The sequence below is a fragment of the Pollachius pollachius genome (assembly GCF_949987615.1).
Source record: "Pollachius pollachius genome assembly, chromosome: 12".
Lineage (NCBI taxonomy): Eukaryota > Metazoa > Chordata > Actinopteri > Gadiformes > Gadidae > Pollachius > Pollachius pollachius.
In genome coordinates, this window is record NC_136945.1 from 17,647,803 (window position 1) to 17,662,887 (window position 15,085).

Genomic DNA, 15,085 nt, shown 5'->3' on the forward strand with positions numbered 1-15,085 from the left:
TTATGACACTTCGAGGGAAACTTGTTCAGAAAGAGATCGGGCTGTACTCAGGTTCAGCCTTGAAGAATGAACAAAGCTGTAGGTCGGGTCTGGACCGAATGTGGCTCAACTCCTCAGGCCTGATAACAGGAGGGAGATCACTACATCGTTACACAATCCGAATACAGAATACAGAATGCCTTTTCAAAGGAAGACCTTTCACCGCAGCAAGACGGAGAGAAAGAGCGGTGGAAGTGAGCGTCTGATGTGAGAGTCCATTGTAACGTCACCTTGTGCCAGGAAAGGCCCACGAAGGTCTTTGTTCCTGGAGGACAACGCCATCAGTGGCCGTCCTGCCTCCTGTCAAAGGCCCTGGATGGCCGGGGTCACCCAGCTGGGGAACCTGTCCGGCCGCTCTGTCCTCACAGCACGCTATGTCTGTGGTCACTAGGGCCGGGGGTCTCTGGAACTCTTTGGACACTAGGACGGTCTCTCGGGGTCTGGGGGTCTCTGGATGCTGTTGACACTGGGGGGGGGGGGGGGGGGGGGTGTCTCTGGATGTCTGTGGAGACTGGGCGGGGGTTGTCTGGGGGTCTCTGGATGTCTGTGGTCACTAGGGGTGGGGGTATGGGGGTCTCTGGATGTCTGTGGTCAAGAGGGCTGGGGTTCTGGGGTCTCTGGATGTCTGTTGTCACTAGGGTCTGGGGGTATCTGGATGTTTTTGGTCACTTGGGGTGGGTCCAGGGGTCTCTGGATGTCACTGGAATCAGTGACATGATCTCATCTCTGACATTCAAACTAGAAAAGCTACTCAGTGGAAATCCGCTGGTGGAGAACTGCAGCTTTGAAGTCAACGGTAGCTTTGAGCTGCTCCAGTGTTTCATTAGAGGGGGAGGTGGACCGCCTCCTCGAAGTGTGGAAGTGGTATTTTGTTTTGGAGACAAGCAGAGAAATGGGTTCATCATAATAATATTATTATTATATGTCATGATATTCCTAATCGGGTCACGTTGAGAAATGTGCCGACAGCCGCCGGAAGTGGAATATATTCTGCATCCGGGTCGGGTCGCTTCACCATTCCGACGACATTCCTTCTTTACTGTTTACCTAGAGAAACATAATATAATAAATAATAGAATACAGACGATACGTTTATGCACCGAGGAGCCAGGTCGGGATCAGCTTCTGAAGGTAAAGTGTATCTTCACCTGTCACGTCCGGATAGACAGCCGCCTCCAGCGAGGAGAGCTAATGGCTAATCACAATTTAGTAACTGCTTCTCCTGATCACGGGTTCCCTGATCACTGGTTCTCCTGAGTAACTGGTTCTCCTGAGTAACTGGTTCAACTGAGTAACTGGTTCTCCTGAGTAACTGGTTCAACTGATTACTGGTTCTCCTGATCACTGGTTCACCTGACGAATGGTTCTCCCGAGTCACTGTTTCTCCTGATCACTGGTCTGGGGATTTGATATCAAATCACCTTAAACAAATGTAATCAGTCAATCAATTAATCGATTTGCGCACCGCGTCTTCCACTATCTAGGTGGGCATTGAACCAAGGCCACTTTCCTTTAACGGAGGCGATTTTGGCGGTGATTGGAGACAGATTGGATTCCAAAGTGTCAATAGATTTAGTACCATCGCATTGACCGATAACTTAACTTAGGACCGTGTCTTTGTCTTTCTCACAGAATTGTGACCATCCTGTTCAGTGGAGAATGTTTGAGCCCATGGGAGCGGATAAAAGGTACGGACTGGACTGGGAACGTTGTTCTTCTATTCTTGGTGTGTTTTGCTGGTGCTGACCACCTGTACTTAACGGTCTGCAGGCCCAGCCGGGGCGAACGCAGCGGGCGCTATGGCTCGCTGGGGGGTAGAGAGGAGTCTGACCGGTACGACAGCAGAAAGAGAGACACGGAAAGAGATTCTGACCGCCGCTGGAGTGACGAGCAGGAGTGTTTTGAGGAGCGCAGAGACAGTCCTGAGGTCAGTGACTTCATCACATTGGGCAATACCTTCGTGCAGTGCTTATAACCCTGGGATTAGGGTAAGGGTTAGGGCTAACCCAATGTGATGGTTGTGATGTCTGTGCAGAGGGGGAGAAAGCGGCGCCTCAGTGACCGGTCTGATGACGAGTACGACGCAGACTACCCAGACCAGGACTACAGGATGGAGCCGGAGGAGGAGAGCAAGACGGTGATGCTCCGGGGTCTGTCCCTGCACGTCGTCGAGGAGGACGTGAGTCTCTGTTCTAGAATCAAGCATTACTCCGTGTATGAGCCCCATGGAGACACAGGGACCACTAACTGCTGTTGTGTTCAGATCCGACTGGCCCTGGAAGAGCTCCAGGGACCCCAGCCTGTGGACGTCCGCCTGATGAGAAAGAGGACAGGTTGGTGTTGCATGTTCAGAGAGCGTTGTGATCCACGCGCCCGCCCTGTGCCAACCCTCTGCTCCTCCTCAAAGCAGATGATAGTACGGTCAGAGAGACCTCTTGATGATTTTGCATTTGTATGAAGGAGGAGTGGCTGTAGGACTGCCAGGTAAGGCGGTAGAAACATGAACATCAGGGACATGCTAAAGCCGCCAACCACACCCTTTTAGGGGAGCTCCACTCGATGTGTACTGTGGAGTGTACAGCCAACTGACTGAATGTTATGACGAGGCCTTCTCACTAACCCCCCCGTCTATATTTGAATGCTGTCTCTAGGTTTAAGCCGTGGTTTCGCCTTCGTGGAGTTTTATCACTTGCAAGATGCTTCCCGGTGGATGGAGAACAACCAGGTTGAACGATCACCAAGTCTAGAATCTGTCTTGGAGATTAGAGCCCCCAATTACAGACACTAAGATTTGAATAATCATAAAGGGCTAAATCCTGTTGGAGAAATGTAGACACCTGACAGCTCGTGTTTTTTAGTCAAAATCACATGTTTATTTTTATTTTTGAGTTAATTTCTTATTTGTTCATTTTTTGATGACGTATAAACGTTACATCAGAACTTTTGCTGACAAGACCAAAATCAATCCACTGCTCAGGTGTATTTATTAGCCAACTGGCAAATTATTATTATTATTATTATTATGTGGAAGTGGGTTTGGGGGTTTGAACCAGAGTTATTCAGAAAGAAAATGTTGACAGATAAGATAATAGTTGGGGGTGAAAAACAAGGCCTTTGTCCTTTTTTATTTGAGTGTGTGGGCCTCCTCCTATCAGTCCTGACTAGTCTTCAGAAGTTTCCTCACACTGCTCCAGCTCAGTCCCTTGTTCTCGCCTCCATTTAAAATCCGAAGACTGGAACGAGACAAGGACGAGCTGGCAGCCCTCCGGTCCGAAACACGTAGGGTCACTGCCCAGCACCAGTTCCCCCGCACACACCACCTCTCTGTCTCTCTCTCTCTGTCTCTCAGTCTGGCTCTCTCTCTCTCCCTCACTCAATCTCTTTACTACTCTCTCTCTCTCTCTCTCTCTCTCTCTCTCTCTCTCTCTCTCTCTCTCTCTCTCTCTCTCTCTCTCTCTCTCTCTCTCTCTCTCTCTCTCTCTCTCTCTCTCTCTCTCTCACTCTCTCTCTCTCTTCACTATCTACCCTCTACTTTCTTTCTCTCTCTCTACTCTCTACTCTAAGTCTCTCTCTAAGTGCGTTGAGCTCTCTTCTCCCGTTCCTGCCCGTCGTACTCATGGGGTGGGATAGTTAACAACCTCACCTTTCGTGAGGGCGTATCGTAACTTGTTGTTTTGGACTTTCAGAATAAGCTGGTGATCCATGGGAAACCCGTTGCCATGCACTACAGCAACAGAAGACAGAAGTTTGAGAACTGGTTGTGCAATTCTGTAAGTGATTCTGTAAAACATGGATTGTCTTCTTTTTACAGAGGTTAGAGCTGAATTAAACCCACGCCTTGTTTCTCACAGTGCGGCTTGTATAACTTCCGGAAGAGGCTGAAGTGTTTCAGATGTGGTGCCGACAAAGTTGGTAAGATGAGCTCATTGGTCCACATTCTCCTTGACCCGGCGAGGCTGAAGGTATGACCGTGGTGATCTCTGTCCTGATCCTGCCACCCTGATGTTTCTACAGACGGGGAGTGTGTCGGGGCAAGCGGCGCCAACGAGTCTCTACATACTGGAGATTACAACGGAGACAGTGAGTTCCGTTGGTGGTCGGGCTTGCATTAAAAGTACTGTATAAAATGCAGCCTAATGATTGCTTCTTCCATTGTTGCTCCATCTACAGCCATCATTTTGAGAAACATCGGGCCTCTTACCATGGTCCACGCCATCCTAAACCTGCTGGCGCCCTACGCCAACCTGTCTTCCGGAAACATCCGGCTCATCAAGGACAAGCAGACCGGGCAGAACCGGGGCTTCGCCTTCGTCCAGCTGTCATCCCCGCTGGTAAGCTACCCTGCTCTGGTTCGGCAATAGCTCTGGAGGTAGAGCAGGTTGACATGTAACCGGAAGGTTGCTAGTTCGATCCCCGGCTGAGTGTCGAGGTGTCCCTGAGCAAGACACCTCAGACTAACTGCTCCTGACGAGCTGGATGTCGCCCTGCATGGTTAACTCCGCCGTCGCTTTGTGAATGGGTGTATTTACCGTTGTAAGTCGCGTTTGATGAAAGCGTCTGCTAAATGCCCTAAATGTTATTATAAATGCTCTACCACCGTGGCCAGGGGCTCTTCTCCGCCTCCTAACTCCTCCTTGATATCTTTCAGGAGGCTTCTCAGCTCCTCACCATTCTCCAGGGCCTTCAACCACCTCTCAAACTGGACGGGAAGACCATCGGTGTGGACTACGCCAAGAGCGCCCGGAAGTGAGTGAAGATGCATACCGCCGTATTGTATTAGATCCCGTTGGTTCATTCCTCTCACCAACGGGTTTGTTTCCCTCTGCAGAGACTCGGCACAGCCAGAGGGAGTCCGGGCCAACGCGCTGTCGGTGGCCTGCACGGCCATCGCCGCGGCCCAGTGGTCCTCCAGCCATGTGAGGACAGAACACAGAGTCCTTGACACCCACATTCAGCCCGTCTGTGCCGGTGTGTAACGGTGATCTCCTTTCTCTTCCCTCAGCTGCAGCAGGGTCTGGGCGCCGCCCCGGACTACGCTCCGCTGCAGGAGGCGTATGCAGTGTTCCCTCAGGTAGGTGGTCGGGGTCCTGTCCCCTGCTCCGTTGAGGCTCTATGTCCAGAGGGTTGAAGCCTAACTACGTCCTTCCATCCCAGGGGCAGAGCTACCAGGTGTGGCCGCAGCAGCCGGAAGCACCGGTCCCCAACGCTGGAGACGGCCTGCTAGGAGGTAGGGAGAGTGGCTCAGACCGCTAGGAAGTAGGAGGTAGGGAGAGTGGCTCAGACCGCTAGGAAGTAGGAGGTAGGGAGAGTGGCTCAGACCGCTAGGAAGTAGGAGGTAGGGAGAGTGGCTCAGACCGCTAGGAGGTAGGGAGAGTGGCTCAGACCGCTAGGAGGTAGGGAGAGTGGCTCAGACCGCTAGGAGGTAGGGAGAGTGGCTCAGACCGCTAGGAGGTAGGGAGAATGGCTCAAACAGCTAGGAAGTAGGTGGTAGGGATAGTGGCTCAGACTGCTAGGATGTAGGGTCTTCCGACTGCTAGGAGGTAGGAGGTAGGGAGAGTCGCTCAGACCGCTAGGAGGTAGGGAGAATGGCTCAGACCGCTGAGAGGTAGGGAGAATGGCTCAGACCGCTGAGAGGTAGGGAGAATGGCTCAGACCGCTAGGAAGTAGGTGGTAGGGAGAGTGGCTCAGACTGCTAGGATGTAGGGACCTCCGACTGCTAGGAGGTAGGAGGTAGGGAGAGTGGCTCAGACTGCTAGGAGGTAGGGAGAGTTGCTCAGACAGCTTGGAGGTAGGGACCTTGGTTGTGTGTTTGGGTTAGGGTTAGACAGTCTTGGTTGTGAGTTGGGTTGAGGGTTTGGGTTGGGGTTAGTTGGGTTGAGTCCTCAGTTTAACCTGTCCTCTCTGCCTCAGCCGCCCCTGGGGTGAAGGCTCTGCTCCCTGCTGCTGGCGGGGTCTTGCTGTACCAGCCTGTCCTCATCGGCCAGCCGGCTATACAGGTAGACCACACCTGGGATTCACTACTGAGTCGTTAAGCAGCCCTTTATCCAGTGCTACCCTCCGGTTATAACCCTATAAGGAGCCGATGGGGTTTGAGTTAGGCCTGGACACCTCTGGGATTCTTTAGACTGTAAGAAGCCCCATGCACTCTTAAGATACGAGACGCATTACAGGAAGTGATGATCTCCTCACAGGAAGTGTGACGCGTGTGGGTCGGTAGTTGGGTTCTGACGTGGGCTTTCTCCTGTGGCCCTCCAGAGCCACCCCCTGCAGGGGCAGCTGGACGCGGGGCAGCGGAGGACCACGGCACCGGGCCCCGGGGCGGGGTCCCCCCTGCCTGGCCCCAGCCAGGACGCCACGCCAGCGCTCCAGACCGGTAAGTGGTCTGACCGGGCCGGGGGACGGAGGGAGGGGGGCCCACCGTGGAAACTCTGATAAAAGACAGGATGGTGTCCTAAGTTGCCATGTTTTATTTAACCTCCAGTGGTCCCAGACATGTCTACGTACCAGTACGATGAGGCCTCAGGGTTCTACTACGACCCCCAGTCCGGCCTCTACTACGACCCCAGCAGCCAGGTGAGTGCCCACCCAAAGGTTCTGTAGAACGGGGTAGTGTAGCGTTTACTTTATCCTTCATTCTAGCATGGAGGTCCTGGCTAAAACTGCCCGACCAGGCTCATTCAATCTGTCCCCCTAATCGTCCCCCTGTGTAATTGGCTGATTCATTAATTCCCTCACTCTCCACCTCGAGCTGGTGTGTGGTGAGCGTTCTGGTGCCGATGGCTGCCGTGCATCACCCAAGTGGGTGCTACACTTTGGTTGGTGGTTAGTGAGGTCCCCTCTTCACTGTAAAGCACTTTGGGTACCTTAAGCACTAAATAAATGTAAGAAACTATTATTATTTAGGTCATCTGAACCTAACTGGTGACTCTCCTGTCCGGTGTGCTCCGGTATTGGCTGTGATATTTGGGTTACAATTACAATTAGGCCATTTAGCAGACGCTTTTATCCAAAGCGACTTACATCGGTTAATAGGAGGCTAGGAGGAGCTGGGAATCGAACTAGCAACCGTTCGGTTACAAGGCAACTGCTCTACCTCCGGAGCTAAGCCGACCCGGGTTAGGGGTCGAGTTTGTGTGAGCAGCTGGCCACTTGTCCTCCGCAGTACTTCTACAACGCCCAGACCCAGCAGTACGTCTACTGGGACGGGGACACCCAGACCTACCTCCCCGCTCCCTCCGCCACGGACACCGCCGGCGGCCAGGCCTCCGCCAGCGGCCCCGCCCCCAGCGGCCCCGACACCCCGTCCACCAGAGAGGCCAGGGAGAAGAAGGAGAAACCCAAGAGCAAGTCAGCCCAGCAGGTACCTGACCGCTGCCCTCTACCTTGTGGGTCTTTGTAGGTCTTGCACTGGATTCAAAATGGTCTTAACCGTAACTTGTTGAAACCTGTCCGTCCGTGTCTTCCGACAGATCGCCAAGGACATGCAGCGCTGGGCCAAGAGCATGAACAAGCAGAAGGAGAGAGGGGGTCTGGGCCCGGCCCGCCAGGAGGAGAGGAAGGAGTCGGCCGCCGCAGACGCAGGATTCACCCTCTTTGAGAAGAAGGTTCTGTCCATTACGTACCTCAGCCTCTCAGAGAGGGTTCTGTCCATCATGTACCTCAGCTACTGTAGAGTGGATCTCTTGTGTCCAGTGTGTGATGGATCTCTCCAATGCTTCACTTTCAGCAAAGTGGACTCCTGGATATGCTGCCCTTCATGAAGGAGCCGGTGAGGATGGTGGAGCCGCAGGAGGTGGTGGCCCCGGTGAGTGTGGAGCAGGAGGTGGAGGTCATAGGTGGAGGAAGTAGAACATGAGCAGCACCCTCCTAAGATCAGACTGTTGATCTTATCTTAAATATATTGCATATATTTTTAACTTTGCCTTTATTTTCTATCTATTTTACTCATTTTTTCCATGTGTTTTCTTTTACTTCTCTATTATTTTATTTTATTGTATGACAAGGTTTATATGTGAACCACCTTGAGTCTGCCTTGTGTATGATAAGTGCTATTTAAATCAAGTTGCCTTGCCTAACACCCCCTGTCCCCAGCCCCTGGTGGCCTCCTACAGCGGGGGGGACAGCGACCCTGAGGAGGCGGCGGGCGGAGAGCGGCTGGAGGAGGACGAGGGCCTGGTGGACTGGAGGAAGATGGCCTGCCTGCTGTGCCGCCGCCAGTTCCCCAACGGGGACGCCCTGCGGCGCCACACGCAGCTCTCAGACCTGCACAAGGTGGGTCTCTCTTCATCAGGGTGGATCTCTCCTCATCAGGGTGGGTCTCTCTTCATCAGGGTGGGTCTCTCTTCATCAGGGTGGGTCTCTCTTCATCAGGGTGGGTCTCTCCTCATCAGGCAGGGTCTCTCCTCATTAGGGTGGGTCTCTCCTCATTAGGGAGGGTCTCTCTTCGTTAGGGTGGGTCTCTTCGTTAGGGTGGGTCTCTCTTCGTTAGGGTGGGTCTCTCTTCGTTAGGGTGGGGCCTCTTCATCAGGGTGGGTCTCTCTTCATTAGGGTGGGTCTCTCCATCAGGGTGGGTCTCTTCATTAGGGTGGGTCTCTCTTCATCAGGGTGGGTCTCTCTTCATTAGGATAGGTCTCTCATCAGGGTAGGTCTCTCTTCTTCAGGGTGGGTCTCTCTTCATTAGGGTGGGTCTCTCTTCATTAGGGTGGGTCTCTCTTCATCAGAGTGGGTCTCTCTTCATCAGGGTGGGGCCTCTTCATCAGGGTGGGTCTCTCCTCATTAGGGTGGGTCTCTCTTCATCAGGGTGGGGCCTCTTCATCAGGGTGGGTCTCTCCTCATTAGGGTGGGTCTCTCTTCATTAGGGTAGGTCTCTCTTCATTAGGGTAGGTCTCTCTGTTCATGAGGTGGTGATCCATCGTGTTCAATACCCAACACTGTCTTCTCCTTCATCCTTTCTGTAGCAAAACCTGGAGATCCAGAGAAGGGCGAAGCTGACGGAGGCGGAGCTGGAGGAGCTGGAGAGGAGGGAGACGGAGGTGAGGGTCTTCTGTTGATCTTCTGAAGAGGAAGGTGCATGTGGCGGTCCTCTGTAACGTCTTTCTCCCCCAGCTGAAGTACCGAGACCGCGCCGCCGAGCGCAGGGAGAAGTACGGCGTGCCAGAGCCGCCCGCGCCCAAGAAGAAGAAGAGCTACGAGGCGCCAGCACCCACCGTGTGAGTACATGACCCCCACCGTGAGCCCCCACCGTGAGCCCCCTCGGTACCATGACTCCGCAGCACCATGACTCTGCAGCGGTCTGTACAGCAGTGGAAGGTCTCATCTCGACTCTCCCTCTCCAGGAACTACGAGCAGCCCACCAAGGACGGCCTGAGCAGCGACCACATCGGCAGCAAGATGCTGCAGGCCATGGGCTGGCAGCAGGGCACGGGACTGGGCCGCAACCAGCAGGGCATCACCGCCCCCATCGCGGTGAGGACCTCTGCAGTGTGTGTCTGTGCATCTGTGTCCGTGTGTCTGGGTCTGTGTCTGAGTGTGTTCGAACTCCTTCTCTGTCCCCAGGCGTCTCTACGGACTAAGGGTACTGGTCTGGGCATCAAGGGCAGTGCCTACGAGCTCTCAGCCTCTGACACATACAAGGACGCTGTGAAGAAGGCCATGTTCGCCCGCTTCACTGAGATCGACTGAGGTTGGTTTTCTCCAGCTGGACGTTCCTCAAGACGACCATCAGGAGATCGTCTATCTTTGTTGTTTTTTTACTCAAGACTCTTTATAACTGCAAAAGATATATTTTGTCTTTGTAAATGCCTATTTTTTTCCTCCAATTGATTTAAAACGGATGCCAGGACTGCACTGTGTGCGGTTTGTAAAGTCTGTATTTGTACATAAAGTTGTGTTTGCTTCCCGTCTGGCCTGCGTTTGATGTTCTGTCGTTCCTAATCCAGCAGACCGCCTGTCATACGCTTCAGACTGTGACAAGGGGCAGTCTCAGTTAGATCAGATCGATTGGCCTGGTGAAAACCCACTAGGAGTTTAGTAAAACGTTTAATATGCTGATCTACAGGTGGGAAGCGATCAGATCAAAATAAATTGGAGATTAATTTCAGATTAGTGCAGATTAATTAGTTTTGGGTTTAAAACTGGATGAGCTTTCCAGAGTATAGTCTTATCCTAGTCACCTTTCTTTTCCTGATTCAGTGACCAAATATAGCTGCAAATTCTTCTCGAAGAGATGGCTTCATAACTCTTTCCACTTAATTACATCCTGCAGCCTTCCTGGAAACAGATGTATTAATATCACCACCGGATCATATTACAGTGATGAATTACTCTAATTGCACTAATGATCTAATTTGTGGTAATGTTCTGGTCCATACTGTAGGTGAGTAAACTCTCAGGCCATCCTTGGCCTCTTAATGTATCACGGTGGTGCTTATATGTAATGTTGGCATCTCTACCCCAATGCACAAAGATTGTAAAGATATTTAATTTGGTTTATAAGCTATTATAAAGTCAGAGTTAAAATACGGTTGACTGAGTAATAAATACAATAGAGACAGCTTCTTGGACGATGTTTGACAGCAGGTCCATGCTCGTCGAAGCTTATCATTATTCTCTTGAATGTTCTATGATAGTGTATTATATGGGTCATGGGGCCCTCTCTCCTGGCGGGCGTTAACGGCCTAATGAGGAGCTGAAAGGTCATTCAAAGAGCGCCCCCCCCACAGAGAGTGATGGGGTGGGGGGGGGGGGGGGGGGGGGGGGAAGGGGGGGAGAGAGAATGATGTCATCTTAATCATTTCTTAATAATCATAAACAAAACCTTACATTACCTTACCATCCTATTAGTAGTCAAATTGTATGTTCAAAGGACACTTTAATAGCTATATGTAACATTAATAAACTTATGATAGCTAAAGTACAATTCATTTATTGATTCATCTTAACCACCTCCTTAAACCTCCCTTATCTACCTTACCTTAGGTAGAAGGACATTATTTACTCTTACCTCCTTACCCAGGCCTCCCGTCTCTGTCCTCCCCCCTCCTCACCCGAACCCTCACCCTATCCCTCTCCGCCCTCCTCCCCCTAACCCTCTCCCCCCCTCCCCCCTAACCCTCTCTCCCCTCCTCACCCTAACCCTCTCTCCCCCTCCTCACCCTATCCCTCTCCCCCTCCTCACCCTAACCCTCTCTCCCCTCCTCACCCTAACCCTCTCCCCCCTCCCCCCCTAACCCTCTCTCCCCCCCTCACCCTATCCCTCTCCCCCTCCTCACCCTAACCCTCTCTCCTGCCCTCACCCTAACCCTCTCTCCCCTCCTCACCCTAACCATCTCTCCCCTCCTCACCCTAACCCTCTCCCCCCTCCCCCCCTAACCCTCTCTCCCCCCCTCACCCTATCCCTCTTCCCCTCCTCACCCTAACCCTCTCTCCCCTCCTCACCCTAACCCTCTCTCACCCTAAACCTCTCTCCCCTCCTCACCCTAACCCTCTCCCCCTCCTCACCCTAACCCTCTCTCCCCTCCTCACCCTAACCCTCTTCCACTCCTCACCCTAACCCTCTCCCCCCTCCTCCCCTAACCCTCTCCCCCTCCTCACCCTATCCCTCTCCCCCTCCTCACCCTAACCCTCTCTCCCCTCCTCACCCTAACCCTCTCTCCCCTCCTCACCCTAACCCTCTCCCCCTCCTCACCCTAACCCTCTCTCCCCTCCTCACCCTAACCCTCTCTCCCCTCCTCACCCTAAACCTCTCTCACCCTAACCCTCTCCCCCTCCTCACCCTAACCCTCTCTCCCCCTCCTCACCCTAACCCTCTCTCCCCTCCTCACCCTAAACCTCTCTCACCCTAACCCTCTCTCCCCCTCCTCACCCTAACCCTCTCTCCCCTCCTCACCACCCATCTTCTCCGGGGAGATGTCCCCTCTTCTGCCAGCCTGAAGGGAACAGACTGGTTCTCCACCCAGTCACCTCCCTACTCTGAGGAGACTGGAAGAGACTGGTTCCATCATAGGAATGAGTATCTAAGTTCATGATGCAGAATGTCGCACACACACACACACACACACACACACACACACACACACACACACACACACGTACACACACACACACACACACACACACATATGAATACATGCGCCCACGCAGGTGTGTGCGCACATATACACACACAAAAAGAAATATCACATTAATTAAATTCATTAGCAATGTAAAGTTGTGTTCAGATGTAGCAATACAAACAGGCCCAACAGGGAGGTTCTCTACCTCAGTGAGCACAATGATACTGACGGAGAGGACAGCTCCTCCGGCGCTGTGACGTCACAACGCGCTGCCGTCGCTGACCTAGAAACCGCATCCACTGTGCGCGCGACCGTCAGGGACACGCGGGTGACAGAATAGAGGATGCTACTGAAAGCGATTACTGTCACTAATCATTTGTACTCGCCATAGCCCAATCCAAAAAAATATTCTGCAACAAAATTGATGCGAACACATCATTTCAAACCACGGAGGGGTCATATGGAACATCTTTGCAAAAAAAATGTTTGTATCACGTGAATAAGGGGATTGAAAGAGACAAAGATGTAGTTGAGCTTTAAATATCCCCTTCTGAAATTCAGACAGAGAACATCCTGGATGTTAGCGTTATCCCGGTCTACCAAACCGATACTTCCGGTCTCTTACTTCATATGAGCTGTTATGCGCCAGTTAAAAGAGACCGGACCAAAAATAATAAGATCATGGCAAGAAAACCAACAGGAACGATAAGGAAAATGAATATGGAATCTGACGAATATTCTGTTAATGCAAAAAAAGGAAATCCTTCCATCATAAGTCCCGCCTCCCTCTTGCCGTTAAACCCATGTAACCAACTCCCGCCGTCTCACCCCAATACCGCCCGCGTTGAGCATCCTGTCCCACCGAGAGCTGAGCCTGGGAACCAGGTTAGGCGCGCGCTGGTCCTGCACGCCGGACACATTGATTGGACCCCTCCTCCATTCAGGGGGCGGAGCCTGTCTCCATCCAGGGGCGGAGCTTGCATCTTTGGGGGCGGAACCCGGACCCTGCCTCCATCCAGGGGGCGGAACCTTGCTCGCTCCACATCCCACCTTCAACAGATTATCAGGACGATCTGCTGGGAACACATGCCATTAACACAACGCTGAGACCCTCACACTGCTGAGACCCTCACACAGAGATCCTCACACTGACACCCTGACAACCGCTTAGACCCGCACGCTTCTGCCACGGAATAGACAAACTGTCCCCAAGAACGACTCGGAGGACAGTGAGTCATCTCTGAGGAGGACAGCGAGTCATTTCGAGTTATCTCAAATCATCTGATCGGTGTGGAGATAATTGGAGTTGTTGGAGGACACCTGCTGGTAAGGCATCGCACATTTACGACGTTATTGGCAGTGGTCCTACTGTAGGACCGACTGTCCTATTGGTCTTTCTGGTCTTGCTGTAGGACCACTGGGTTACACTGGAGATGCAATGGTTCGTGTTGAAATATTATAGCATCGCTCAGCGCTGTGACGGACAGGTGACGGGTCCGGACCTACCGTAGATCTACACGGTATAGAGCTGGTGTCTGAGAGCGTATCCTGACGGGTCCGGACCTCCTATAGATCTACACGGTCTAGAGCTGCTGTCTGAGAGCACATTAGCGATATTATGATATCTCCGTCTGGCCGTGACTCCTCTTCTAAAGGTGGATCCCGCTGATCCAGTATAAGTTTTAATGAAAGAGAAGCAGGCTTTACATTTGAATTAGTATAAATGTCCCTGATTGATCAGTGGGAATTATAGAATAGATGAAACAGGTCCTGAGTCATCAAGCCTCATGTAGAGCAGTGATGCTGACATCCTGGAGTCAGAAGAGCATCTCTGTACCTGCCCTTACCGCCACACACGCACACACTCACACACGCACATGCGCGCACACACTTATACGCACGCATGTCAAATGACTGCACGTGTTTTTTTTGTTTACAAAATGATGTGTATGGAGATTTTTTTTCCAAATGAAATTCACCTCCAGTGGAGTCTGAGACCAATGAGGCCGTGGGTCTGAGACCTGGTGGTCTGAAGTCTGTCCTGAAACTGATCTCTTCTGTCTCACCTCAGAGAGGACAGGTTAGGGTTAGACCTTATTGGTCCGAACTAGGTAACACTGATCACTAACGACCAGCCGATAGTGATCAGTGTCCTCTCCTAAACACCTCTCTTAAACAAACAACTTTCCTAAACAAACTCATCTTCTAAACACCCCTACTAAACACCTATCCTAAACAACTCTCCAAAACAAAAATCTCTCATAAACTCCTCTCCTAAACTCCTCTCCTAAACTCCACCTACACTCCTCTCCTGAACTGAGCTCTGATATGAACTATACTGTCAAGATCTGACAGAGGAGCATCTGGACCTTCTGTGAGTGTGTGGTGGATTTTGCACCACACCAATCATGTCTGTCTAAACAGTTTAAGAATAAAGGGTCATCCAAACTTATAACAATTAGGCAAATTTATTAAAGTAATAAACTTATAACAACATACAAACAAACATACAACAATCATACAAAAGTCCAAGGCATCAGATGCAAGTTCTCCCTGCGTCTCTCTAAGAGCTCCGCAAGGAGAAGTAAAATGCATTGGCAAAAGCAAGGACTTCTTCTACTGTGGCAGACAGGTCTCTGGATGCTGAGCACAGCTTTGCTCCCAAATTAAACTATAGTATTAGTTAACCAAATGGTATTCAACGATTGATGGAACTCCTCAGGATGTCATTAAGGGGGGGACGTAGCCGTTCCTTATCAGTTGAGCCCTTGCTCTTCGACCACCCCAAAGGGGTCAAGGAAAAGGCACATACCAACAAAGGGCAGTTAGAGAAATGGAATGTGAAATACCCATTAGGAGGGCCCATATAAGGGCCCATTACAGATCCTCCCTGGAGCTGCTGATGGCCCAGCGCCCTAGTCATCAAACCTCTGCCCAGCCCGGTCTGAGGGCTGTGGGGTTAGGTTAGGGTGAGGGTTAGGGTGAGGGTGAGG

General features: G+C 51.8%; 1 protein-coding gene across 1 annotated transcript; it reads left to right on the forward strand.

The window, feature by feature from the left end:
• The first annotated feature begins 1,066 nt into the window (after positions 1 to 1,066).
• Positions 1,067 to 9,957, forward strand: LOC307084382 (RNA-binding protein 5-like). Its single transcript, XM_079748746.1, has 25 exons — positions 1,067 to 1,170; positions 1,672 to 1,727; positions 1,810 to 1,966; positions 2,075 to 2,218; positions 2,303 to 2,372; positions 2,691 to 2,764; positions 3,726 to 3,809; positions 3,891 to 3,951; positions 4,054 to 4,119; positions 4,210 to 4,370; positions 4,688 to 4,785; positions 4,868 to 4,955; positions 5,042 to 5,110; positions 5,194 to 5,266; positions 5,950 to 6,035; positions 6,295 to 6,412; positions 6,521 to 6,612; positions 7,202 to 7,399; positions 7,509 to 7,643; positions 7,766 to 7,843; positions 8,131 to 8,310; positions 8,997 to 9,071; positions 9,145 to 9,248; positions 9,375 to 9,504; positions 9,595 to 9,957. Exons 2-25 carry the CDS (start codon positions 1,699 to 1,701, stop codon positions 9,718 to 9,720), a joined length of 2,496 nt encoding a protein of 831 aa, XP_079604872.1. The 5' UTR covers positions 1,067 to 1,170; positions 1,672 to 1,698; the 3' UTR covers positions 9,721 to 9,957.
• Positions 9,958 to 15,085: the final 5,128 nt, after the last annotated feature.

Bases quoted from the DNA above. Each gene is read 5' to 3' on its own strand.
- LOC307084382 (XM_079748746.1), top strand. From the start codon at position 1,699: ATGTTTGAGCCCATGGGAGCGGATAAAAG. The intron at 5,111-5,193 runs GTAGGTGGTCGG...CTTCCATCCCAG, and splicing joins CGTATGCAGTGTTCCCTCAG to GGGCAGAGCTACCAGGTGTG. The intron at 7,844-8,130 runs GTGAGTGTGGAG...CCCTGTCCCCAG, and splicing joins CGCAGGAGGTGGTGGCCCCG to CCCCTGGTGGCCTCCTACAG.